We start from the raw sequence: 27,340 nt of genomic DNA on the forward strand, positions 1-27,340 counted from the left end.
GTGGTCCCATCTCATCAGGATGCTAAGATTCTCTAATCCTCACAGCCTAGTTACAGGGACTGTCGACTGAGCCTGGAATCCCAGCACAGAATCCCTAGTAAAGCTCGCCATAGGAGGCTCGTGCAAACGTCCTCAGAGGGTGGACTGCCAGCTCCGTCAACTGGGAAGAAAATAATATGACTCACTACAATAGATTTTGGGCAAAACCTTTCAGTGGATGGTAATAGATGAGGAATCCCCTGCTCAGAGACCAGTAATACTAACTTAATATTTACTGTGCACTTACCACATGCCAGGCACCACTGTGCTGAGTGAGTGAGTGAGAGTGTGTGAGTGAGTGAGAGTGTGTGTGTGTGTGTGTGTGTGTGTGTGTGTGTGTGTGTGTGTAAAGGTGCTTGGCTCATATAATTCTCACCACAGCTCTGAGACAGGGGAGTTCAGAGAAGAGAAGGGCCTTAGCTAAGGTGACACAGCTCATGGGTGGTGGAGGTAGGACTTGAACCCTCCACTTCCAGAGCCCAAGTTCTTAACCATCAGGCTACACAGCCTACCTCTCCCCAGCCAGTGGAGGTCAGAACTGCAGTTGAAACCCAGTCCAGCTAATTCCAAAGCCAATGGTCATTCCTCTGCAGACTTGCGCCTAACGGGCATGGAAAATGGGCGCCCATTCATTTATGTACTATCTAAGCAGAGACCACGCGGCCGGCAGAGCTTTAAAATATTTACTCTATGGCTCTCTGCTGAAAAGGTTTGCTGACCCCTACTCTATACTGTTCTAAATGGTTTCAAAACACTTTTCGCCAAAAGCCAGGAGCTCCCTGTGCCTTCCCCCGGCAGGGTTCCCCACAAGCCTCTGGCTGTGGCCCTGCGTCCTTAGCTTCTCAGCCAGACTTCGCTTTCTCTCCTCAAAACACCCCCGCACCCCTCGCCCATCTAATCATCACTTCTTTCCATATGGATTCAAAGCTTCAAGACCAGGAAAAAAAGCACTTGTTCTCCGCAACGCTGTTCTTGTTTCTCATACAGGTCTACCCTCGGCCCCTCCAGAGTTAACCTTTGTTTTCCCTTTTCAATCCAGATTTTCTGAGTGGGTCTGGCCCCGCTCTTCGTAGCTACCAGCCTGTGGCTAGAGAGAAATTAAATTTCAAGGCCATGAGGGCCCAGACTACAACTCCACGGACCTCTGGGGTGTCCGCTTCCACATCGCTTAGCGCACAAATGCCCGTGCCGGCCACCCTCTCCACCTCTGCATCTGACCTGCTGGCTTCTGACCGACCGAGCGCAGGTGAGATTCCTAACAGCATCTGAACCCCGGGAAATGAGAAGAAACCCTGCTACCTCCACTTTTCTTATTCCACGGGGTGTTTCTCACAGAGACTGTTCTGAGCTCATCGTCTGGCTCCAGACAGGAAGGTCTGAGGCCAGAATCTAAGGTTTTTCTAATTTCTCTCCAATGGGACTAAACGAGGTAGAAAGTGAAGGTTCACAGATGGACTGCTGTTTATGATAGAAACGCGTGGACGATTAAGAACAAGGGCGCAGATACTAGTCCCGTGAGATACTGGCCAGCTAAACTTGGCAACGTTACTTGGTCTGACACTCCTGTTAAACCTGCTAAAGTAGAAAAAGTAACAGTATTGTTTGAAGATTAAATGCTGTATCCAGTGCCTGCTAGTACCTAGTAAGCACTCCATCGTGGTCATTATAATGAACTACCTAGAAACCTCTTCTAAGAAGTTTACCTTTTGAGCTAGTCTCAAATTCTAGTCAGCATGAAAGTCCCTTAGGAGATTTACTAATGTGGATTTTCAGATTCCATCCTCCCAGAGTCCAAATTGGTGGGTGTGTGACCAGGCCTGAGAATCTATCAATACATTTTAGACCCGCTCCCCTTTCCCACCCCCAGTGATTCTGATGCAGGTAGTTCATGGAACAGACTTCGAAAAATAATTCATAAGAACACTCACTGTAGGTACAGGGATGTTGATTACAGGAGTTTTTGTTGTTGGTGGTTTCCGCAATGGACAAAAATCCTGGAATCAAGCTAAATGTGTCCTTTTAGGGGTCTGATTTACTATATTGTAAGAGCTCAATTCATTGATTACATAACCATTAAAAAGGATGAACATGAAAAATAATGCAGCTTTATGCAAAAATACAAATAATATTAAGTAAAAAAAAAATAGAGCAAAGTGCTTTGTAATTTTAACTATTCTAAAAACTATGTTTAAATGTTAATGCAGCTTGAAAGAGGCCAGAGCTGGCTATAAAAGGCTTTGTGCTAAAGAAAGGGGTCATTGCTATTTCTGCAGAGCTACTCAAACACGGTACAACTTTGATAAAGCTACAGATGGGGTCCAAAAGAAAAAAAAAATTCAATCACAGAAAACTCAGAGTCATGTTACGTGAAATTAATCAGATGATGGAACAGACGTGCACAGCCCTCTGGCCAGACTTCTAGACATTCGGAAGCCAACTGCTGGCCGTGTTTTAGGTTATCATGGGGTACAACACTGTAAGGTTTGATTGTAGTATTTTTTAAACTTATTACAAAGTAGCAATAAGGTGACTGTCACAGTATCTTCTTAGTCATTTCAAAACATGCTTTTAGGGGACTGCATTGATCTGGAAAGGCAAGTGTTCTGGGTTTTGGGGACAGCTGTGCTCGTCTGTCGAGAATTTAAAACTCCACTGAAGAAAAAGGGTAAAGAGCCCTGGGCAGGTCATCGCTCCCATTCGGCCAACATTCCTCTGTTATTAGTAAGAGTGTCTTAACGTTCAATGTCCTCAATGACCCTGCAACCGTGGCCCAAAAACCAGGAACTGCCTCCTTTTCTTGTTTGTCGTCTTACAGCCAACCTGGGATACACAAATGCTAACCATTCTCATCCCCAAAAGAAGAGCTGACCTTGTTCAGACACGTAAAGAGGCATCTTTCTCCACCCCCCGTGTCCTCATCTGGTGCATCCTCAATGCATCTCCGCACGTCATGGGTTATGAATAACAGCCCTTAGTTACGATTTTCAGCACAGCTGACAAGGGGCTCAACTAATTACTTAGGGGGCAGGGGTGGAGGGGGAGGTCGGAGAGAGGTGGGAAAGGACAGCTCCATGGGGCCTCCTGGACGCGCAGTGCGACCCTGTGGTCCCGGCCAAGTCACCTGCTCCTCCCCAACCTCAGTATCCTCTTCCATAAAATAAGGGGTTGGAAGAGGTACGGGGTGATCTCTATAGAGTACCTTTTGGTACCAAGTCACTTAAATTGGCTTAGTTTTTCACAAGAGAGCAGGGCTGAGTCATTTGAGTCAAAGTCCCCCAAACGTTTTTGACTTTCAGTCCTAAATTTAAAACATTAGGTTACTTTTTCTTCTGCAAATGTTTTTGTGTATATAATGGGTACAAAAGTTTTTATAACAATAAAATATCAATAATGATATAATTCACATACCACAGAATTCACCATTTTAAAGTACAAATGTGGTTTTTAGTATAATTCAGAGTTGTACAACCATCACCACTACCTAAATCCAAGCTATTTTCATCACCCCAAAAAGAAGCTTTCTACCTGTTAGCAGTCATATCCCGCCACCCCACATCCCCTGGAAATGACTAATCTACTTTCTGTCTCCACAGATTTGCCCATTTTAGACTATTTCATATAAATGAAATCATACAATACGTGACCTTTTATGTCTGGCTTGTTTCACTTAGCATTTTAGTTAAGCATCTTGCCTCTTGGCCATTTTGATGTCCTCTTTGGAAAAATGTCTATTTAGTTCTTCTGCCCATTTTTTAACCAGATTGTTGGGTTTTTTGTTATTGCTTGTATGAGTTCTTTATATATTTTGGATAATAACACCTTACCTGATATATGGTTTGCAAAATTTTTCTCCAATTCTGTAGGCTGCCTTTTCATTTTGTTGTTTCTTTTGCTGTGCATAAGCTTTTGAGTTTTATGTAGTTCTATCTGTTCATTTTTGCTTCTAGGAATAAATTACATTTTGTGTACCCATTCATCCATTGGATTTTGGCTATCATAAATAACACTGCTGTGAACATCACTGTACATGTTTTTGTGCAGGCAGGCATATGTCTTTGTTTCTCTTGGAGTGGAATTCCTAGGACATGTGGTAACTCTATGTTTAACATTTTGAGGAACTGCTGTACTGTTTTCCAAAGTTGCTGCACCACTTTACAATCCTACCAGCAGCGTATGAGGGCTCCAATTTCTCCACATCTCTGCCAACACTTGTTATTGTCTGTCTTTCATTTGATTCCTCCTAGTGGGTGTGAAGTGGTATCTCATTATGGTTTTGATTTGCATTTCCTTAATGACTAATGATGTTGAGCATCTTTTCATGTGCTTATTGGCCATTTATATATCTTCTCTGGAGAATAGTCTATTTACAAGGTTTCTTATTGAGATGATGAAAATATTCTAAAATTAGATGATGGTAATAGTTGGATAACCCTGAAAATATACTAAAAACCACTGAACTGTACACATTAAAGGTGTCAACTTTACAGTATTTTAATTATATCTCAATAAAGCTGTTTTAAATAAATTAGTGTGTATAACACTCCTAGGCCAGGGGGCAGTGGGAAGAGACCTTTTAAAAGTGCCAATTCTAAGTATCACTGCCCAGAGTGATTTAGCAGGTCTGGAGACAGCCCAGGCACCTGCACTTTAACATACTCCCTAAGCAATTCTGACTCAGACCATCTGACCAAAGACCTCACTTTGACAAGTACTGCTCAGTGTGTCTGGGCCCAAGATACAGAAGTGGGGATGCCACTGTTCTCTACGGGAACCATTCGTGGAGGGCCCAAGTGTAGAAGGCTCCAAGGGAACATGGAAAGGTCAACGTACACTAATATCACTTTTAAAAAACATATTAACGTGCTTTTTCCTTTGAACTTTCTTGTATTTGACTTGCTGCTCATTCTGCACCCAAGGTCAGAGGAAAGGGCTGGGATAAACAACCTAAGATGAAGTCACTGGGGATGGGGGCAGTAACAAGATGGCTGGGTAGAAGGATGTGAGCTCACCCCCCTCACGAAAACACCGAAATTACAACTAACTGCTGCACAACCATTGACAAAAAACTGCTGGAACTTACCAAAAAAGATATCCTACATCCAAAGACAAAGAAGCAGCCACAACAAGATGGTAGGAGGGGCACAACTGTGATAAAATCAAATCCCATACCCACTGGGTGGGCAACCCACAAACTGGAAAATAATTATATCTCAGAGGTTCTCCTATAGGAGTGAAAGTTCTGAGCCCCACGTCAGGCTCCCCAGCCTGCAGGTCTGGCATCAGGAGGAGGAGCTCCCAGAGCACCTGGCTTTGAAGGCCAGCAGGGTTTGATCACAGGAGCTCCACAGGACTGGGGTAACAGAAACTCCACTCTTGGAGGACACACACAAGGTCTAGTGCACACCAGGACCCAGGAGAAAAAGCAGTGACCTCATAAGAGCCTGGGCCAGACCTACCTGCTGGTATCGGAGGTGGGGGTAATTACCTTAAACATAAACAGATTAAATGCTCCAAACAAAAGACACAGACTGGCTGAAATGGATACAAAAACAAGACCTATGTATATGCTGTCTACAACAGACCCACTTAAGATCTAGGGATACATACAGGCTGAAAGTGAGTAAATGGAAAAAGGTATTCCATGCAAATGGAAATCAAAAGACAGCTAGATTAGCAATATTCAGATCAGACAAAACAGACTTTAAAATAAAGACTGTTACAAGAGATAAAGAAGGATACTACATAATGATCAAGGGATCAATCCAAGAAGAAGATATAACAATTGTAAATATATATGCACCCAACACAGGAGCACCTCAATATATAAGGCAAATACTAACAGCCATAAAAGGAGAAATCAACAGTAACACAATAATGGGGGGGGGGGGCTTTAACACACCACTTTCATCAATGGACAGATCATCCAGACAGAAAATCAATAAGGAGACATGGGCCTTAGATGACACATTAGATCAGAGGGACTTAACTGATATTTATAGAGCATCCTGTCCAAAAGCAGCAGAACACAGATTCGTTTCAAGTGCACATGGAACATTCTCCAGGACTGATCACATGCTAGGCTACAAAGTAAACCTCGGTAAATTTAAGAAAACTGAAATCATATCAAGCATCTTTTCTGACCACAACGCGATGAGAACAGAAATAAACAACAAGAAAAAAACTGTAAAAAACACAAACATGTGGAGGTTAAACAATATGCTACTAAACAACCAATGAATCACTGAAGAGATCAAAGAGGAAATCCAAAAATACCTAGAGACAAATGAAAATGAAAGTATGATGATCCAAAACCTATCGGATGCAGAAAAAGCAGTTCTAAGAGGGAAGTTTATAGCAATACAATCTTACCTCAGGAAACAAGACAAATCCCCAATAAATAACCTAACCTTACACCTAAAGCAATTAGAGAAAGAAGAACAAACAAAACCCAGAGTCATTAGAAGGAAAGAAATCATCATAAAGATTACAGCAGAAATAAATGAAATTGAGACAAAGAAAGTGATAGAAAAGATCAATGAAACTAAATGCTGGTTCTTTGAAAAGATAAGCAAAATTGATAAACCTTTAGCCAGACTCATCAAGAAAAAAAGGGAGCAGGCTCAAATCAATAAAATTAGATATGAAGAAGTTACAACTGACACCAAAGAAATACAAAGGATCGTAAGAGACTACTACAAGCAACTATATGCCAATAAAATGGACAACCTAGAAGAAATGGACAAATTTTAGAAAGATACAATCTCCTAAGACTAAACCATGAAGAAATAAAAAATATGAACAGACCAATCACAAGTACTGAAATTGAAACGGTGATTTAAAAACTCCCAACAAACCAAAGTCCAGGACCAAATGGCTTCACAGGTGAATTCTATCAAACATTTAGAGAAGAGTTAACACCTATCCTTCTGAAACTCTTTCAAAAAATTGCAGAGGAAGGAACACTCCCAAATTCATTCTATGAGGCCACCATCACCTTTATACCAAAACCAGACAAAGATACCATAAAAAAAGAAAATTACAGGCCAATATCACTGATGAACACAGACACAGAAATCCTCAACAAAATACTAGCAAACTGAATCCAACAATACACTAAAAGGATCATATACCATGATGCAAGGATCGTGGTATATCTCAGGGATGCAAGGTATATCCCAGGGATGCAAGGATTTTTTGATATCCGCAAATCAATCACTGTGATATACCACATTAACAAACTGAAGAATAAAAACTGTACGATCATCTCAAAAGATGCAGAAAAAGCTTTTGACAAAATTCAATACCCATTTATGATGAAAACTCTCCAGAAAGTGGGCACAGAGGGAACTTAACTCAACATAATAAAGACCATATATGACAAAACTACAGCCAACATCATACTCAATGGTGAAAACCTGAAAGCATTTCCTCCAAGATCAGGAACAAGACAAGGATGTCCACTCTCGCCACTTTTATTCAACATAGTTTTGGAAGTCCTAGCCATGGCAATCAGAGAAGAAGAAGAAATAAAATGAATTCAAATTGGAAAAGAAGTAAAACTGTCACTGTTTGCAGATGACACGATACTATACATAGAAAATCCTAAAAGAAAACTACTAGAGCTCATCAATGAATTCAGTAAAGTTGCAGGATACAAAATTAATACACAGAAATCTGTTGTACTTCTATACACTAACAACAAAAGATCAGAAAGAGAAATTAAAGAAACAATCCCATTTATTATTGCATCAAAAAGAATAAAATACCTAGGTAAACCTACCTAAGGAGGCAAAAGACCTGTACTCCAAAAACAATGTGATGCTGATGAAAGAAATTGAAGCTGAAACAAACAGATGGAAATATATACCATGTTCTTGGATTAGAAGAATCGATATTGTCAAAATGACTATACTATCACAAGCATGCTACAGATTCAATGCAATCCCTATCAAATTACCAATGGCATTTTTCACAGAACTAGAACAAAAAAATTTTAATTTGTATGGACCCCGAATAGGCAAAGCAATCTTAAGAAACAAAAATGACACTGGAGGAATCAGGCTCCCTGACTTCAGACTATACTACAAAGCTACAGTAATTAAAACAGTGTGATACTGGCACAAAAACAGAGATATCGATCAATGGAACAGGAAAGTCCAGAAATAAACCTATGGTCAATTAATCTATGACAAAGGAGGCAAGACTATACAATGAAGAAAATACAGTCTCTTCAATAAATGGTGCTGGGAAAACTGGATAGCTACATGTAAAACAATGAAATTAGAACATTCTCTAACACCATACACAAAAATAAATTCAAAATTGATTACAGACCTAAATGTAAGACTGGATACTATAAAACTCTTAGAGGAAAACAAAGGCAGAACACCCTTTGACATGAATCGAAGCAAAACCTTTTTTGAGCCATCTCCTAGAGTAATGGAAATAAAAACAAAAATAAACAAATGGGACCTAATTAAACTCAAAAGCTTTTGTGCAGCAAAGGAAACCATAAACAAAGCGAAAATACAGCCCACAGAATGAGAGAAAATATTTGCAAATGATGCAAACAACAAGGGATTAAACTTCAAAATTTACAAAAAGCTCATGCAGCTCAATATCAAAAAAACAGACAACCCAATCAAAAAATGGGCAGAAAACCTAAATAGACATTTCTCCAAAGAAGACATACAGATGGCCAACAGGCATAAGAAAAGATGTTCAACATTGCCAATTATTAGAGAAATGCAAATCGAAACTACAATGAGATATCACCTCACACCAGTCAGAATTACCATCATCAAAAAGTCTACAAACAATAAGTGTTGGAGAGAGTGTGGAGAAAAGGGAACCCTCCAACACTGTTGGTGGGAATGTAAATTGGTACAGCCACTAAGGAAAACAGTAAGGAGGTTCCTTAAAAAAACTAAAAATAGAGCTACCATATGATCCAGCAATCCCACTCCCGGGCATATTTCAGGAGAAAACCATGGTTCGAAAGGATACATGCTCCCCAATGTTCATTGCAGTGCTGTTTACAATAGCCAAGACATGGAAACAACCTAAATGTCCACTGACAGAGGAATGAATAAAGATGATGTGATATGCACAATGGAATGTTACTCTGCCATAAAAGAATGAAATAATGCCATCTGTAGCAACATGGATGGACTTAGAGATTATCATACTAAGTAAGTAAGTCAGACTGCGGACGTGCCCCACGGTGTGCAAAATTAGATTTCCTGCTGGAGGGGCTGTAAGTCGACTGGGCTCGGGAGAGTGCAAAGACCTGAGGCTACTCTCCAGGAGAAGGACTCCAGGAACCCCACAGTGGTTTCCTGGGAAGCATTGAGACACCCCGCAGCTGTCAGGAGGAACAGCACGCCCAAGGATGCAACTACACTGGCCACCGGCTGTTCCTTTTGAATACGCCAAGCATGCTCCTCGGAGCCATCACCTGGACCATCCTTCTCCAGCAAGGACAGGAACCTCTCCTTGACTTTCATCACACTGCTGGTCACCTGGCACCTTATCAGCGATGCCTTCCCCGACCACGCTACAAAACAGGAGCAGCCTGCATCCCTGCACTCCTAACCCCTAGCACACTGATGTTTTCTCAAATATATTTTTCTTCTCTCTTTTTTTATACTTATCACTAACAGAATTATTTTATATTTACTCACTGGCATGTTATCTACCTCCCCACCCCCTCTTCCCCGCCAGCAATAGAATTTAAGCTTCAATGCAAGGATCTTGTTTTCTCTAGTCAGTGAACTCCTAGGTAGTAAGTAAGTCAGACAAAAGTAAGTCAGACAAAAACAAATATATGATATCACTTATTTGGAAGTGGAAATGATGATACAAATGAACTTACGCATAAAACAGAAACAGACTCAGACATGGAAAACAAACTTATGGTTACTAAAGGGGAAAGGTGGGGATAGGGATAAATTGGGATTGACATATACACACTACTCTATTTAAAATAGATAACCAGACATCTACACGTGGAACAACTCCTACAGAACACCTACTGAACGCTGGCAGAGGACCTCAGACCTCCCAAAAGGCAAGAAACCCCCCACGTACCTGGGTAGGGCAAAAGAAAAAAGAATAAACAGAGACAAAAGAATAGGGACGGGACCTGCGCCAGTGAGAGGGAGCTGTGAGGGAGGAAAGGTTTCCACACACTAGGAAGCCCCTTCGCGGGTGGAGACTGTGGGTGGCGGAGGGGGAAGCTTCGGAGCTGCGGAAGAGAGCGCAGCCACAGGGGTGCGGAGGGCAAAGCAGAGATTCCTGCACAGAGGATCTGTGCTGACCGGCACTCACCAGCCCGGGAGGCTTGTCTGCTCACCCGCCGGGGCGGACGGGGCTGCGAGCTGAGGCTCGGGCTTCGGTCGGAGCGCCGGGAGAGGACTGGGGTTGGCGGCGTGAACACAGCCTGAAGGAGTTAGTGCGCCACGGCTGGCCGGGAGGGAGTCCGGGGAAAAGTCTGCACCTGCCGAAGAGGCAAGAGACATTTTCTTCCCTCTTTGTTTCCTGGTGCACGAGGAGAGGGGATTAAGAGCGCTGCTTAAAGGAGCTCCAGAGATGGGCGCAAGCCGCGGCTAAAAGTGCGGACCCCAGAGACGGGCATGAGACGCTAAGGCTGCTGCTGCCGCCACCACCAAGAAGCCTGTGTGCGAGCACAGGTCACTATCCACACCCCCCTTCCGGGGAGCCTGTGCAGCCCGCCACTGCCAGGGTCCCGGGATCCAGGGACAACTCCCCCGGGAGAACGCACGGCGTACCTCAGTCTGCTGCAACGTCACGCCCACCTCTGCCGCCGCAGGCTCGCCCCGCACTCCGTGCCCTCCCCCACCCCGCGGCCTGAGTGAGCCAGAGCCGCGGAATCAGCGGCTCCTTTAACCCCGTCCTGTCTGAGCAAAGAACAGACGCCCTCCGGCGACCTACACGCACAGGCGGGGCCAAATCCAAAGCTGAGCCCCTGGGAGCTGTGAGAACAAAGAAGAGAAAGGGAAATCTCTCCCAGCAGCCGCAGAAGCAGCGGATTAAAGCTCCACAATCAACTTGATGTACCCTGCATCTGTGGAATACATGAATAGACAACGAATCATCCCAAATTGAGGAGGTGGACTTTGAGAGCAAGATTTATGATTTTCTCCCCTTTTCCTCTTTTTGTGAGTGTGTATGCTTCTGTGTGAGATTTTTGTCTGTACACCTTTGCTTCCACCATTTGTCCTAGGGTTCTATCCGTCCGTTTTGGGGTTTTTTTGCTTTTTTAAAACATTTTTTTTCTTTTTTTTCTCTTAATAATTATTTTTTTATTTTAACAACTTTATTATATTTTATCTTACTTTATTTTATTTTACTTTATCTCCTTTCTTTTTTCCTTCCTTCCCTCCCTCCCTCCTTTCTTTCTTTCTCTCTCTCTCTCTCTCCCTCTCTCTTTCTTTCTTTCTTTCTTCTACTAATTCATTCTTTCTACTTTTTCTCCCTTTTATTCTGAGCCGTGTGGATGAAAGGCTCTTGGTGCTCCAGCCAGGAGTCAGGGCTCTGCCTCTGAGGTGGGAGAGCCAACTTCAGGACACTGGTCCACAAGAGACCTCCCAGCTCCACATAATATCAAACGGAGAAAATCTCCCAGAGATCTCCATCTCAACGCCAGCACCCAGCTTCACTCAACGACCAGCAAGCTACAGTGCTGGACATCCTATGCCAAACAACTAGCAAGAAACACAACCCCACCCATTAGCACAGAGGCTGCCTAAAATCATAATAAATCCACAGACACCCCAAAACACACCACCAGATGTGGACCTGCCCACCAGAAAGACAAGATCCAGCCTCATCCACCAGAACACAGGCACTAGTCCCCTCCACCAGGAAGCCTACACAACCCACTGAACCAATCTTAGCCACTGGGGACACCAAAAACAACAGGAACTACGAACCTGCAGCCTGCAAAAGGAGACCCCAAACACAGTAAGATAAGCAAAATGAGAAGACAGAAAAACACACAGCAGATGAAGGAGCAAGATAAAAACCCACCAGACCTAACAAATGAAAAGGAAATAGGCAGTCTACCTGAAAAAGAATTCAAAAGAATGATAGTAAAGATGATCTAAAATCTTGGAAATAGAATAGACAGAATGCAAGAAACATTTAACAAGGACATAGAAGAACAAAAGATGAAACAAGCAACGATGAACAACACAATAGATGAAATTAAAAATGGGGTCAATAGCAGAATAACTGAGGCAGAAGAACGGATAAGTGACCTGGAAGATATAATAGTGGAAATAACTACTGCAGAGCAGAATAAAGAAAAAAGAATGAAAAGAACTGAGGACAGTCTCAGAGACCTCTGGGACAACATCAAACCTACCAACATTCGAATTATAGGGGTTCCAGAAGAAGAAGAGAAAAAGAAAGGGACTGAGAAAATATTTGAAGAGATTATAGTTGAAAACTTCCATAATATGGGAAAGGAAATAGTTAATCAAGTCCAGGAAGCACAGAGAGTCCCATACAGGATAAATCCAAGGAGAAATACACCAAGACACATATTAATGAAACTGTCAAAAATTAAACACAAAGAAAACATATTAAAAGCAGCAAGGGAAAAACAACAAATAACACACAAGGGAATCCCCATAAGGTTAACAGCTGATCTCTCAGCAGAAACTCTGCAAGCCAGAAGGGACTGGCAGGACATATTTAAAGTGATGAAGGAGAAAAACGTGCAACCAAGATTACTCTACCCAGCAAGGATCTCGTTCAGATTTGATGGAAAAATTAAAACCTTTACAGACAAGCAAAAACTGAGAGAGTTCAGCACCACCAAACCAGCTTCACAACTGCTAAAGGAACTTCTCTAGGCAAGAAACACAAGAGAAGGAAAAGACCTACAATAACGAACCCAAAACAATTGAAACAATGGGAATAGGAACATACATATCGATAATTACCTTAAATGTAAATAGACTAAATGCTCCCACCAAAAGACACAGATTAGCTGAATGGATACAAGAACAAGACCCATATATTTGCTGTCTACAAGAGACCCACTTCAGACCTAGAGACACATACAGACTGAAAGTAAGGGGATGGAAAAAGATATTTCATGCAAATGGAAACCAAAAGAAAGCTGGAGTAGCAATTCTCATATCAGACAAAATAGACTTTAAAATAAAGACTTTTAGAAGAGACAAAGAAGGACACTACATAATGATCAAGGGATCGATCCAAGAAGAAGATATAACAATTGTAAATATTTATGCACCCAACATAGGAGCACCTCAATACATAAGGCAAATACTAACAGCCATAAAAGGGGAAATCGACAGTAACACATTCATAGTAGGGGACCTTAACACCCCACTTTCACCCAAGGACAGATCATCCAAAATGAAAATAAATAAGGAAACACAAGCTTTAAATGATACATTAAACAAGATGGACTTAATTGATATTTATAGGACATTCCATACAAGAACAACAGAATACACATTTTTCTCAAGTGCTCATGGAACATTCTCCAGGATAGATCATATCTTGGGTCACAAATCAAGCCTTGGTAAATTTAAGAAAACTGAAATTGTATCAAGTATCTTTTCCGACCACAATGCTGTGAGACTAGATATCAATTACAGGAAAAGATCTGTAAAAAATACAAACACATGGAGGCTAAACGATATACTACTAAATAACCAAGAGATCACTGAAGAAATCAAAGAGGACATAAAAAAATACCTAGAAACAAATGACAATGGAGACACGACGACCCAAAATCTATGGGATGCAGCAAAAGCAGTTCTAAGAGGGAAGTTTATAGCAATACAATCCTACCTTAAGAAAAAGGAAACATCTCGAATAACAACCTAACCTTGCACCTAAAGCAATGAGAGAAAGAAGAACAAAAAAACCCCGAAGTTAGCAGAAGGAAAGAAATCATAAAAATCAGATCAGAAATAAATGAAAAAGAAATGAAGGAAATGATAGCAAAGATCAATAAAACTAAAAGCTGGTTCTTTGAGAAGATAAACAAAATTGATCAACCATTAGCCAGACTCATCAAGAAAAAAAGGGAGAAGATTCAAATCAATAGGATTAGAAATGAAAAAGGAAAAGTAACAACTGACACTGCAGAAATACAAAAGATCATGAGCGATTACTACAAGCAACTCTATGCCAATAAAATGGACAATCTGGAAGAAATGGACAAATTCCTAGAAATGCACAACCTGCCAAGATTGAATCAGGAAGAAATAGAAAATATGAACAGACCAATCACAAGCACTGAAATTGAAACTGTGATTAAACATCTTCCAACAAACAGAAGCCCAGGACCAGATGGCTTCACAGGCGAATTCTATCAAACATTTAGAGAAGAGCTAACACCTATCCTCCTCAAACTCTTCCAAAATATAGCAGAGGGGGGTCTGAGGAAGATGGCGGAAGAGTAAGACGCGGAGATCACCTTCCTCCCCACAGATACACCAGAAATACATCTACACGTGGAACAACTCCTACAGAACACCTACTGAAGGCTGGCAGAAGACCTCAGACCTCCCAAAAGGCAAGAAACTCCCCACGTACCTGGGTAGGGCAAAAGGAAAAAAGAATAAACAGAGACAAAAGAATAGGGACGGCATCTGCACCAGTGGGAGGGAGCCGTGAAGGAGGAAAAGTTTCCACACACTAGGAAGCCCCTTCGCCGGCGGAGACTGCGGGAGGCGGAGGGGGGAGCTTCGGGGCCGCGGAGGAGAGCACAGCAACAGGGGTGCGGAGGGCAAAGCGGGGAGATGCCCGCACAGAGGATCGGTGCCGACCGGCACTCACCAGCCCGAGAGGCTTGTCTGCTCCCCCGCCGGGGCGGGCGGGGCTGCGAGCTGAGGCTCTGAGGCTCGGGTTTCGGTTTCGGACGGAGCGCAGGGAGAGGACTGGGGTTGGCGGCTTGAACATAGCCTGAAGGGGTTAGTGCACCACAGCTAGCCGGGAGGGAGTCCGGGGAAAAGTCTGCACCTGCCGAAGAGGCAAGAGACTTTTTCTTCCCTCTTTGTTTCCTGGTGAGTGAGGAGAGGGGTTTAAGAACGCTGCTTAAAGGAACTCCAGAGACGGGCGCGAGCCGCGGCTGAAAGCGCGGACCCCAGAGACGGGCGCGAGCCGCGGCTGAGGGCGCGGACCCCAGAGGCGGGCGGCAGACGTTGGGGCTGCTGCTGCCGCCACCAAGGGGCCTGTGTGCGAGCGCAGGTCGCTCTCCACGCCCCTCTTCCACGGAGCCTGTGCAGCCCGCCACTGCCGGGTTCCCGGGATCCGGGGACGACTTCCCCGGGAGGGCGCACGGCGGGCCTCGGGCTGGTGCAGGGTCACGCCGGCCTTTGCCGCCGCAGGCCCGCCCCGCATTCCGTGCCCCTCCCTCCCCGCCGGCCTGAGTGCGCCAGAACCCCCGAATCAGCGGCTCCTTTAACCCCGTCCTGTCTGAGCAAAAAACAGACGCCCTCCAGCGACCTACACGCAGAGGCGGGGCCAAATCCAAAGCTGAGCCCCTGGGAGCTGTGAGAACAAAGAAGAGAAAGGGAGATCTCTCCCAGCAGCCTCAGAAGCAGCGGATTAAAGCTCCACAATCAACTTGATGTACCCTGCATCTGTGGAACACCTGAATAGACAACGAATCATCCCAAATAGAGGAGGTGGACTTTGGGAGCAAGATCTATGATTTTTTTCCCTATTCCTCTTTTTGTGAAGGTGTATGTGTATGCTTCTGTGTGAGATCTTGTCTGTATAGTCTTGCTTCCACCATTTGTCCTAGGGTTCTATCCGTCCATGGTTTTTTCTTAAAATTTTTTTCTTAATAATCAATTTTAATTTTAAGAACGTTATTATACTTTACCTTCGTCCTTTCTTTCTTTCTTTCTTTCCTTCCTTCCTTCCTTCCCTCCTTTAGACAACGAATCATCCCAAATTGAGGAGGTGGTCTCTGACAGCAAGATTTATGATTTTTCCCCCTTTACCTCTTTTAGTGAGGGTGTATGTGTACGCTTCTGTGTAAGACTTTGTCTGTATAGCTTTGCTTCCAACATTTGTCCTAAGGTTCTATCCGTCCCTTTTTTTTTTTTCTAATTAAGAATTTTTTAATTCAATAACTTTATTATACTTTATTTTATTTTTACTGTATCTTCTTTCTTTCTGTTTTTCCTTCTTTCCCTCCTTCCTTCCTTCCTCCCTCCCTCCTTTCGTTCCTTCTTGCCTTCTTTCCTTCTTTCCTTCTTTGCTTCTTTCTTTCTTTCTTCCTTCCTTCCCTCCTTTCCTTCTTTCTTTCCTCATACTTCTACTAATTCCCTCTACTTTTTCTCCCTTTTATTCTGAGCCGTGTGGATGAAAGGCTCTTGGTGCTCCAGCCAGGAGTCAGGGCTCTGCCTCTGAGGTAGGAGAGCCAACTTCAGGACACTGGTCCACAAGAGACCTCCCAGCTCCACATAATATCAAACGGAGAAAATCTCCCAGAGACCTCCATCTTAACACCAGCACCCAGCTTCACTCAACGACCAGCAAGCCACAGTGCTGGACAACCTGTGCCAAACAACTAGCAAAACAGGAACACAACCCCACCCATTAGCAGAGAGGCTGCCTAAAATCATAATAAGGCCACAGACACCCCAAAACACACCACCAGACGTGAACCTGCCCACTAGAGAGACAGGATCCAGCCTCATCCACCACAACACAGGCACTAGTCCCCTCCACCAGGAAGCCTACACAACCCACTGAACCAACCTTAGCCACTGGAGACAGACATCAAAAACAGGAGGAACTACGAACCTGCAGCCTGCAAAAAGGAAACCCCAAACACAGTAAGATAAGCAAAATGAGAAAACAGAAAAACAGCAGATAAAGGAGCAAGATAAAAATGCACCAGACCTAACAAATGAAGAGGAAATAGGCAGTCTACCTGAAAAAGAATTCAGAATAATGATAGTAAGGTTGATCCGAAATCTTGGAGATAGAATGGACAATAGAATGGACAAACTGCAAGAATCAGTTAACAAGGACCTAGAAGAACTAAAGATGGAACAAGCAACGATGAACAACACAATAAATGAAATTAAAAATACTCTAGATGGGATCAATAGCAGAATAACTGAGGCAGAAGAACGGATAAGTGACCTGGAAGATAAAATAGTGGAAATAACTACTGCAGAGCAGAATAAAGAAAAAAGAATGAAAAGAACTGAGGACAGTCTCAGAGACCTCTGGGACAACATTAAACGCACCAACATTCGAATTATAGGGGTTCCAGAAGAAGAAGAGAAAAAGAAAGGGACTGAGAAAATATTTGAAGAGATTATAGTTGAAAACTTCCCTAATATGGGAAAGGAAATAGTTAATCAAGTCCAGGAAGCACAGAGAGTCCCATACAGGATAAATACAAGGAGAAATACGCCAAGACACATATTAATCAAACTGTCAAAAATTAAATACAAAGAAAGCATATTAAAAGCAGCAAGGGAAAAACAACAAATAACACATAAGGGAATCCCCATAAGGTTAACAGCTGATCTCTCAGCAGAAACCCTACAAGCCAGAAGGGAGTGGCAGGACATACTGAAAGTGATGAAGGAGAAAAACCTGCAGCCAAGACTACTCTACCCAGCAAGGATCTCATTCAGATTTGATGGAGAAATTAAAACCTTTACAGACAAGCAAAAGCTGAGAGAGTTCAGCACCACCAAACCAGCTTTACAACAAATGCTAAAGGATCTTCTCTAGGCAAGAAACACAAGAGAAGGAAAAGACCTATAATAACGAACCCAAAACAATATAGAAAATGGGAATAGGAACATACATATCGATAATTACCTTAAATGTAAATGGACTAAATGCTTCCACCAAAACACACAGATTAGCTGAATGGATACAAAAACAAGACCCTTATATATGCTGTCTACAAGAGACCCACTTCAGACCTAGAGACACATACAGACTAAAAGTAAGGGGATGGAAAAAGATATTCCATGCAAATGGAAACCAAAAGAAAGCTGGAGTAGCAATTCTCATATCAGACAAAATAGACTTTAAAATAAGGACTATTAAAAGAGACAAAGAAGGACACTACATAATGATCAAGGGATCGATCCAAGAAGAAGATATAACAATTGTAAATATTTATGCACCCAACATAGGAGCACCTCAATACATAAGGCAAATACTAACAGCCATAAAAGGGGAAATCGACAGTAACACATTCATAGTAGGGGACTTAAATACCCCACTTTCACCCAAGGACAGATCATCCAAAATGAAAATAAATAAGGAAACACAAGCTTTAAATGATACATTAAACAAGATGGACTTAATTGATATTTATAGGACACTCCATCCAAAAACAACAGAATACACATTTTTCTCAAGTGCTCATGGAACATTCTCCAGGATAGATCATATCTTGGGTCACAAATCAAGCCTTGGCAAATTTAAGAAAATTGAAATTGTATCAAGTATCTTTTCTGACCACAACGCCATGAGACTAGATATCAATTACAGGAAAAGATCTGTGAAAAATACAAACACATGGAGGCTAAACAATACACTACTTAATAATGAAGTGATCACTGAAGAAATCAAAGAGGAAATCAAAAAATACCTAGAAACAAATGACAATGGAGACACAACGACCCAAAACCTGTGGGATGCAGCAAAAGCAGTTCTAAGGGGGAAGTTTATAGCAATACAAGCCCACCTTAAGAAGCAGGAAACATCTAGAATAAACAACCTAACCTTGCACCTCAAGCAATTAGAGAAAGAAGAACAAAAAAACCCCGAAGCTAGCAGAAGGAAAGAAATCATAAAAATCAGATCAGAAATAAATGAAAAAGAAATGAAGGAAACAATAGCAAAGATCAATAAAACTAAAAGCTGGTTCTTTGAGAAGGTAAACAAAAGTGATAAACCACTAGCCAGACTCATCAAGAAAAAAAGGGAGAAGACTCAAATCAATAGAATTAGAAATGAAAAAGGAGAGGTAACAACTGACACTGCAGAAATAAAAGAGATCATGAGAGATTACTACAAGCAACTCTATGCCAATAAAATGGACAATCTGGAAGAAATGGACAAATTCTTAGAAATGCACAACCTGCCAAGACTGAATCAGGAAGAAATAGAAAATATGAACAGACCAATCACAAGCACTGAAATTGAAACTGTGATTAAACATCTTCCAACAAACAGAAGCCCAGGACCAGATGGCTTCACAGGCGAATTCTATCAAACATTTAGAGAAGAGCTAACACCTATCCTTCTCAAACTCTTCCAAAATATAGCAGAGGGAGGAACACTCCCAAACTCCTTCTACGAGGCCACCATCACCTTGATACCAAAACCAGGCAAGGATGTCACAAAGAAAGAAAACTACAGACCAATATCACTGATGAACATAGATGCAAAAATCCTCAACAAAGTACTAGCAAACAGAATCCAACAGCACATTAAAAGGATCATACACCATGATCAAGTGGGGTTTATTCCAGGAATGCAAGGATTCTTCAATATACGCAAATCTATCAATGTGATAAACCATATTAACAAATTGAAGGAGAAAAACCATATGATCATCTCAATAGATGCAGAGAAAGCTTTTGACAAAGTTCAACACCCATTTATGATAAAAACCCTGCAGAAAGTAGGCATAGAGGGAACTTTCCTCAACATAATAAAGGCCATATACGACAAGCCCACAGCAAACATCATCCTCAATGGTGAAAAACTGAAAGCATTTCCACTAAGATCAGGAAAAAGACAAGGGTGCCCACTCTCACCACTCTTATTCAACATAGTTTTGGAAGTTTTAGCCACAGCAATCAGAGAAGAGAAGGAAATAAAAGGAATCCAAATCGGAAAAGAAGAAGTAAAGCTGTCACTGTTTGCAGATGACATGATCCTATACATAGAGAATCCTAAAGATGCTACCAGAAAACTACTAGAGCTAATCAATGAATTTGGTAAAGTAGCAGGATACAAAATTAATGCACAGAAATCTCTGGCATTCCTATATACTAATGATGAATAATCTGAAAGTGAAATCAAGAAAACACTCCCATTTACCATTGCAACAAAAAGAATAAAATATCTAGGAATAAACCTACCTAAGGAGACAAAAGACCTGTATGCAGAAAACTATAAGACACTGATGAAAGAAATTAAAGATGATACAAATAGATGGAGACATATACCATGTTCTTCGATTGGAAGAATCAACATTGTGAAAATGACTCTACTACCCAAAGCAATCTATAGATTCAATGCAATCCCTATCAAACTACCACTGGCATTTTTCACAGAACTAGAACAAAAACTTTCGCAATTTGTATGGAAACACAAAAGACCCCGAATAGCCAAAGCAATCTTGAGAACAAAAAAAGGAACTGGAGGAATCAGGCTCCCTGACTTCAGACTATACTACAAAGCTACAGTTATCAAGACGGTATGGTACTGGCACAAAAACAGAAAGATAGATCAATGGAACAGGATAGAAAGCCCAGAGATAAACCCATGCACATATGGACACCTTATCTTTGATAAAGGTGGCAGGAATGTACAGTGGAGAAAGGACAGCCTCTTCAATAAGTGGTGCTGGGAAAACTGGACAGGTACATGTAAAAGAATGAAATTAGAACACTCCCTAACACCATACACAAAAATAAGCTCAAAATGGATTAAAGACCTAAATATAAGGCCAGAAACTATCAAACTCTTAGAGGAAAACATAGGCAGAACACTCTATGACATAAATCACAGCAAGATTCTTTCTGACCCACCCCCCTAGAGTAATGGAAATAAAAACAAAAATAAACAAATGGGACCTAATGAAACTTCAAAGCTTTTGCACAGCAAAGGAAACCATAAACAAGACCAAAAGACAACCCTCAGAATGGGAGAAAATATTTGCAAATGAAGCAACCGACAAAGGATTAATCTCCAAAATTTACAAGCAGCTCATGCAGCTCAATAACAAAAAAACAAACAACCCAATCCAAAAATGGGCAGAAGACCTAAATAGACATTTCTCCAAAGAAGATATACAGACTGCCAACAAACACATGAAAGAATGCTCAACATCATTAATCATTAGAGAAATGCAAATCAAAACTACAATGAGATATCATCTCACACCAGTCAGAATGGCCATCATCAAAAAATCTAGAAACAATAAATGCTGGAGAGGGTGTGGAGAAAAGGGAACCCTCTTGCACTGCTGGTGGGAATGTGAATTGGTTCAGCCACTATGGAGAACAGTATGGAGGTTCCTTAAAAAACTACAAATAGAACTACCATATGACCCAGCAATCCCACTACTGGGCATATACCCTGAGAAAACTGAAATTCAAAAAGAGTCATGTACCAAAATGTTCATCGCAGCTCTATTTACAATAGCCCGGAGATGGAAACAACCTAAGTGCCCATCATCGGATGAATGGATAAAGAAGATGTGGCACATATATACAATGGAATATTACTCAGCCATAAAAAGAAACGAAATTGAGCTATTTGTAATGAGGTGGATAGACCTAGAGTCTGTCATACAGAGTGAAGTAAGTCAGAAAGAAAAAGACAAATACCGTATGCTAACACATATATATGGAATTTAAGAAAAAAAAAAAATGTCATGAAGAACCTAGGGGTAAGGCAGGAATAAAGACGCAGACCTACTAGAGAACGGACTTGAGGTTATGGGGAGGGGGAAGGGTGAGCTGTGATGGGGCGAGAGAGAGTCATGGACATATACACACTAACAAACGTAGTAAGGTAGATAGCTAGTGGGAAGCAGCCGCATGGCACAGGGATATTGGCTCGGTGCTTTGTGACAGCCTGGAGGGGTGGGATAGGGAGGGTGGGAGGGAGGGAGACGCAAGAGGGAAGAGATATGGGAACATATGTATATGTATAACTGATTCACTTTGTTATAAAGCAGAAACTAACACACCATTGTAAAGTAATTATACCCCAATAAAGATGTTAAAAAAATATATATATATAGCAGAGGGAGGAACACTCCCAAACTCATTCTACGAGGCCACCATCACCCTGATACCAAAACCAGACAAGGATGTCACAAAGAAAGAAAACTACAGGCCAATATCACTGATGAACATAGATGCAAAAATCCTCAACAAAGTAGTAGCAAACAGAATCCAACAGCACATTAAAAGGTGCATAAAAGGTGTATGCACCATGATCACGTGGGGTTTATTCCAGGAATGCAAGGATTCTTCAATATATGCAAATCAATCAACGTGATACACCATATTAACAAATTGAAGGAGAAAAACCATATGATCATCTCAATAGATGCAGAGAAAGCTTTTGACAAAATTCAACACCCATTTATGATAAAAACCCTGCAGAAAGTAGGCATAGAGGGAACTTTCCTCAACATAATAAAGGCCATATATGAAAAACCCACAACCAACATCGTCCTCAATGGTGAAAAACTGATACCATTTCCACTAAGATCAGGAACAAGGCAAGGTTGCCCACTCTCACCATAGTTTTGGAAGTTTTATTCAACATAGTTTTGGAAGTTTTAGCCACAGCAATTCAACATAGTTTATTCAACATAGTTTTGGAAGTTTTAGCCACAGCAATCAGAGAAGAAAAGGAAATAAAAGGAATCCAAATCAGAAAAGAAGTAAAGCTGTCACTGTTTGCAGATGACATGATAGTATACATAGAAAATCCTAAAGATGTTACCAGAAAACTACTAGAGCTAATCAATGAATTTAGTAAAGTAGCAGGATACAAAATTAATGCACAGAAATCTCTGGCATTCCTATACACTAATGACGAAAAATCTGAAAGTGAAATCAAGAAAACACTCCCATTTACCATTGCAACAAAAAGAATAAAATATCTAGGAATAAACCTACCTAAGGAGACAAAAGACCTGTATGCAGAAAATTATAAGACACTGATGAAAGAAATTAAAGATGATACAAATAGATGGAGAGATATACCATGTTCTTGGATTGGAAGAATCAACATTGTGAAAATGACTCTACCACCCAAAGCAATCTACAGATTCAATGCAATCCCTATCAAAATACCACTGGCATTTTTCACAGAACTAGAACAAAAACTTTCACAATTTGTATGGAAAGACAAAAGACCCCGAATAGCCAAAGCAATCTTGAGAACAAAAAACGGAGGTGGAGGATTCAGGCTCCCTGACTTCAGACTATACTACAGTAATCAAGACAGTATGGTACTGGCACAAAAACAGAAAGATAGATCAATGGAACAGGATAGAAAGCCCAGAGATAAACCCACACACATATGGTCACCTTATCTTTGATAAAGGAGGCAGGTATGTACAGTGGAGAAAGGACAGCCTCTTCAATAAGTGGTGCTCGGAAAACTGGACAGGTACATGTAAAAGTATGAGATTAGATCACTCCCTAACACCACACACAAAAATAAGCTCAAAATGGATTAAAGACCTAAATGTAAGGCCAGAAACTATCAAACTCTTAGAGGAAAACATAGGCAGAACACTCTATGACATAAATCACAGCAAGATCCTTTTTGACCCGCCTCCTAGAGAAATGGAAATAAAAACAAAAATAAACAAATGGGACCTAATGAAACTTCAAAGCTTTTGCACAGCAAAGGAAACCATAAAAAAGACCAAAAGACAACCCTCAGAATGGGAGAAAATATTTGCAAATGAAGCAACTGACAAAGGATTAATCTCCAAAATTTATAAGCAGCTCAATAACAAAAAATCAAACAACCCAATCCAAAAATGGGCAGAAGACCTAAATAGACATTTCTCCAAAGAAGATATACACACTGCCAACAAACACATGAAAGAATGCTCAACATCATTAATCTAAATTAGAGAAATGCAAATCAAAACTACAATGAGATATCATCTCACACCAGTCAGAATGGCCATCATCAAAAAATCTAGAAACAATAAATGCTGGAGAGGATGTGGAGAAAAGGGAACCCTCCTGCACTGTTGGTGGGAATGTAATTGATACAGCCACTGTGGAGAACAGTATGGAGGTTCCTTAAAAAACTACAAATAGAACTACCATATGACCCAGCAATCCCACTACTGGGCATATACCCTGAGAAAACCATAATTCAAAAAGAGTCATATACCAAAATGTTCATTGCAGCTCTATTTACAATAGCTCGGATATGGAAACAACCTAAGTGTCAATCATCAGATGAATGGATAAAGAAGATGTGGCACATATATACAATGGAATATTACTCAGCCATAAAAAGAAACGAAATTGAGCTCTTTGTAATGAGGTGGATAGACCTAGAGTCTGTCATACAGAGTGAAGTAAGTCAGAAAGAGAAAGACAAATACTGTATGCTAACACATATATATGGAATTTAAGGGAAAAAAATGTCATGAAGAACCTAGGGGTAAGACAGGAATAAACACACAGACCTACTAGAGAATGGACTTGAGCATATGGGAAGGGGGAAGGGTAAGCTGTGACAGTGAGAGAGAGGCATGGACATATATACACTACCAAACGTAAGGTAGATAGCTAGTGGGAAGCAGCTGCATAGCACAGAGAGATCAGCTCGGTGCTTTGTGACCGCCTGGAGGGGTGGGATAGGGAGGGTCGGAGGGAGGGAGATGCAAGAGGGAAGAGATAATGGGAACATATATATATGTATACCTGATTCACTTTGTTAAAAAAATAAAATAAAATAACCAACAAGGACCTACTGTATAGCAATGGGAACTGTGCTCAGTATTCTGTAATAACCTAAATGAGAAAAGAATCTAAGAAAGAATAGATATATGTATAACTGAATCACTTTTCTGTACACCTGAAACTAACACAACATTGTAAATCAACTATGGTCCAATATAAAATAAAAATTTTAAGCAAAGTCACTGGGGGTCTCTGGGACCTGTAGGACACCCAGAGTTCCTGCTGTGTCCAGTGTGGGGATTCTGGCTTATTGAGAGCACTGGGGACCTACAGAGGCCCGAGGCCTATTAAAGGACCTCAGAGCCTTTGCAAGCGGAGGTGACGGCTGTACATGGCTGGGACCATGGACTTGAGTGGAACTTCAGATCCGCTAGGGCAAGAGGCAGCAGGGGGCAAAGAAGATCCAGAGATCAGAGTGGCAGGTGACAAATAAAGGCATTCCTCTGTGAGGGCTTATGAAGAACACTGTGTGTATGTACATGTATATACATGCATGTGTATAACACACATTTATATCCATGTAGCTGTATATGTGTATGTATATAAGACACATATATAAAATATTTATACATAGGGCTTCCCTGGTGGCGCAGTGGTTGAGAGTCTGCCTGCCGCTGCAGGGGACACAGGTTCGTGCCCCGGTCCGGGAAGATCCCACATGCCGCGGAGCGGCTGGGCCCGTGAGCCATGGCCGCTGAGCCTGCGCGTCCGGAGCCTGTGCTCCGCAACGGGAGAGGCCACAACAGTGAGAGGCTCGTGTATCACAAAAAAAAAAAAAATTATACATAAAATATATGTATACACATATATGTATGTGCATATACACACATCAGCTGACTTGTGAGTAAAATTATGACTCATTACATATATATATATATTTATAGGATGTATATGTGTATGAGCACACAAACAGAAATGCATCATTTTTAAAGTGCTCTCAGTAACAGAGGACCACTTACTCTTTTTAGATCACAGAAATGAGGCTCCAAGAAGCATGGTGAATTCTCCTGGCTGTGTGGTCACCAGGGACAGAACTGGGAGAAGGACCCAGGGTTCTTCCTACCACCTCATGCTCTTAACCTGTCTCCACCTTCACTAGCCCTTTCTCCCAGCTGACAGCCACACACAGTAACAGCAAATCTTTTTTTTTTTTAACTTGCATTTAAGTTTCCACCTGGGACATTATCATGTAATAAGGGGCAGCTTTGAGAAGGGAATTCTTTTCACCCGCTGCACTCGGCTGGGCTTTTGGAAGGCGGACCACAGCCTCTCTCTCTGTGAGGTCAAGAGCAGGCCCAACCCTTCAAGGGACGATTCCGAGAGCAGCTAGCTTCATCCTAACCACGGCAGCATCTGATCATCTGATCGTACTTACTTGAAAACCATCCTCTTGATTCTTGCCTTCACTTCCTGTTGGGTTGAAAACGCATCCATGGGGAATTCCAGACGAGGGGAGGAACTGAACTGGATGGCTCCCACCTTGACCTGCAGTGGGAGACAGAGGGCCCTGGGGCCCGAGAGCAGGGTCAAGACACAAACATCCCTAAGAGGAAAGAAGGGACGAGAAAGGTTAACGGCCCTGCCTCCGGCCCACTCACAAATACCAGTGCTGGTATTTCTCTCATGTCCTTAAAAGAAGGTTCCAGGGGCTTCCCTGGTGGCGCAGTGGTTGAGAGTCCGCCTGCCGATGCAGGGGACGCGGGTTCGTGCCCCGGTCTGGGAAGATCCCACATGCCGCGGAGCGGCTGGGTCTGTGAGCCATGGCCACTGAGCCTGCGCGTCCGGAGCCTGTGCTCTGCAACGGAAGAGGCCACAAAAGTGAGAGGCCCGCGTACCACAAAAAAAAAAAAAAAAAGGTTCCAAAGACTGAGAGGACAATCTGGAAGGAGACGGTCACATCTGCCCATGCTCCACAATGACCACCACCAATTTGACCCCCATTCCGACAGCTCTCTTGGCGGAGCTGTGAGCTTTAGGGTCTCTGCTCACACTTACTGCCTCCCAGGAAGAAGCACTGTTTTAAGCCTTCTCAACTCTTTATTACATTTAACCCACAGAGGTGCTATTCCTACCCACATTACTGCTGGAGAAACTAAAACAAAGAGGATACAGGACTGGCCCAGGGCTAGTAAGATAGGAGCGCAGCCTTTGGACTTGGTGCCTGTGATCTTCACTAAGCCTGTTATGCCGATCACCTTCTCAGCCAGCACACGACTTCAGCTAAACCCCCAACCAGGGGTGTCACAGAAGCTATCCGCAGCCTCCACACACCCATCCTTGGTTGGGGGGCCCGCCCTTCCAGGCCTCCTCCTGCCAAGCTAGGGAAAGGCCAGATCTCCAGGCCACAGTCAGACTGGGGGGCAAGCAGCTCCCTAATCGGAGACGAGCGCTATTGGAGCTGAAGTAGCGGAGGTTGTGAGAGCCACTGGCGAGTCCTGATTTCGCATCCTCATTCAGAAGGCCATGGGAGAAAATCCAATGCCTTACAAAACTGGAGAAGGGAAACTGAGTAAAGTCATTCCCTGGATCCTTAAGATTAGTGTGTGTCAAGCAGA

The 27,340-nt window shown here is 42.1% G+C and overlaps 1 protein-coding gene across 1 annotated transcript in view; it reads right to left on the minus strand.

Moving 5' to 3' along the window:
- The window catches only part of VWA2 (von Willebrand factor A domain containing 2), a 66,218-nt gene that overhangs the window by 18,926 nt on the left and 19,952 nt on the right, over positions 1–27,340 (minus strand). Inside the window, 1 exon segment of the mRNA XM_067709336.1 lies at positions 26,161–26,270. Within this exon segment, the coding sequence (XP_067565437.1) occupies positions 26,161–26,270 (110 nt within the window).

Source organism: Pseudorca crassidens, chromosome 16 (genome assembly GCF_039906515.1).
Source record: "Pseudorca crassidens isolate mPseCra1 chromosome 16, mPseCra1.hap1, whole genome shotgun sequence".
In the NCBI taxonomy this organism is placed as follows: Eukaryota; Metazoa; Chordata; class Mammalia; order Artiodactyla; family Delphinidae; genus Pseudorca; species Pseudorca crassidens.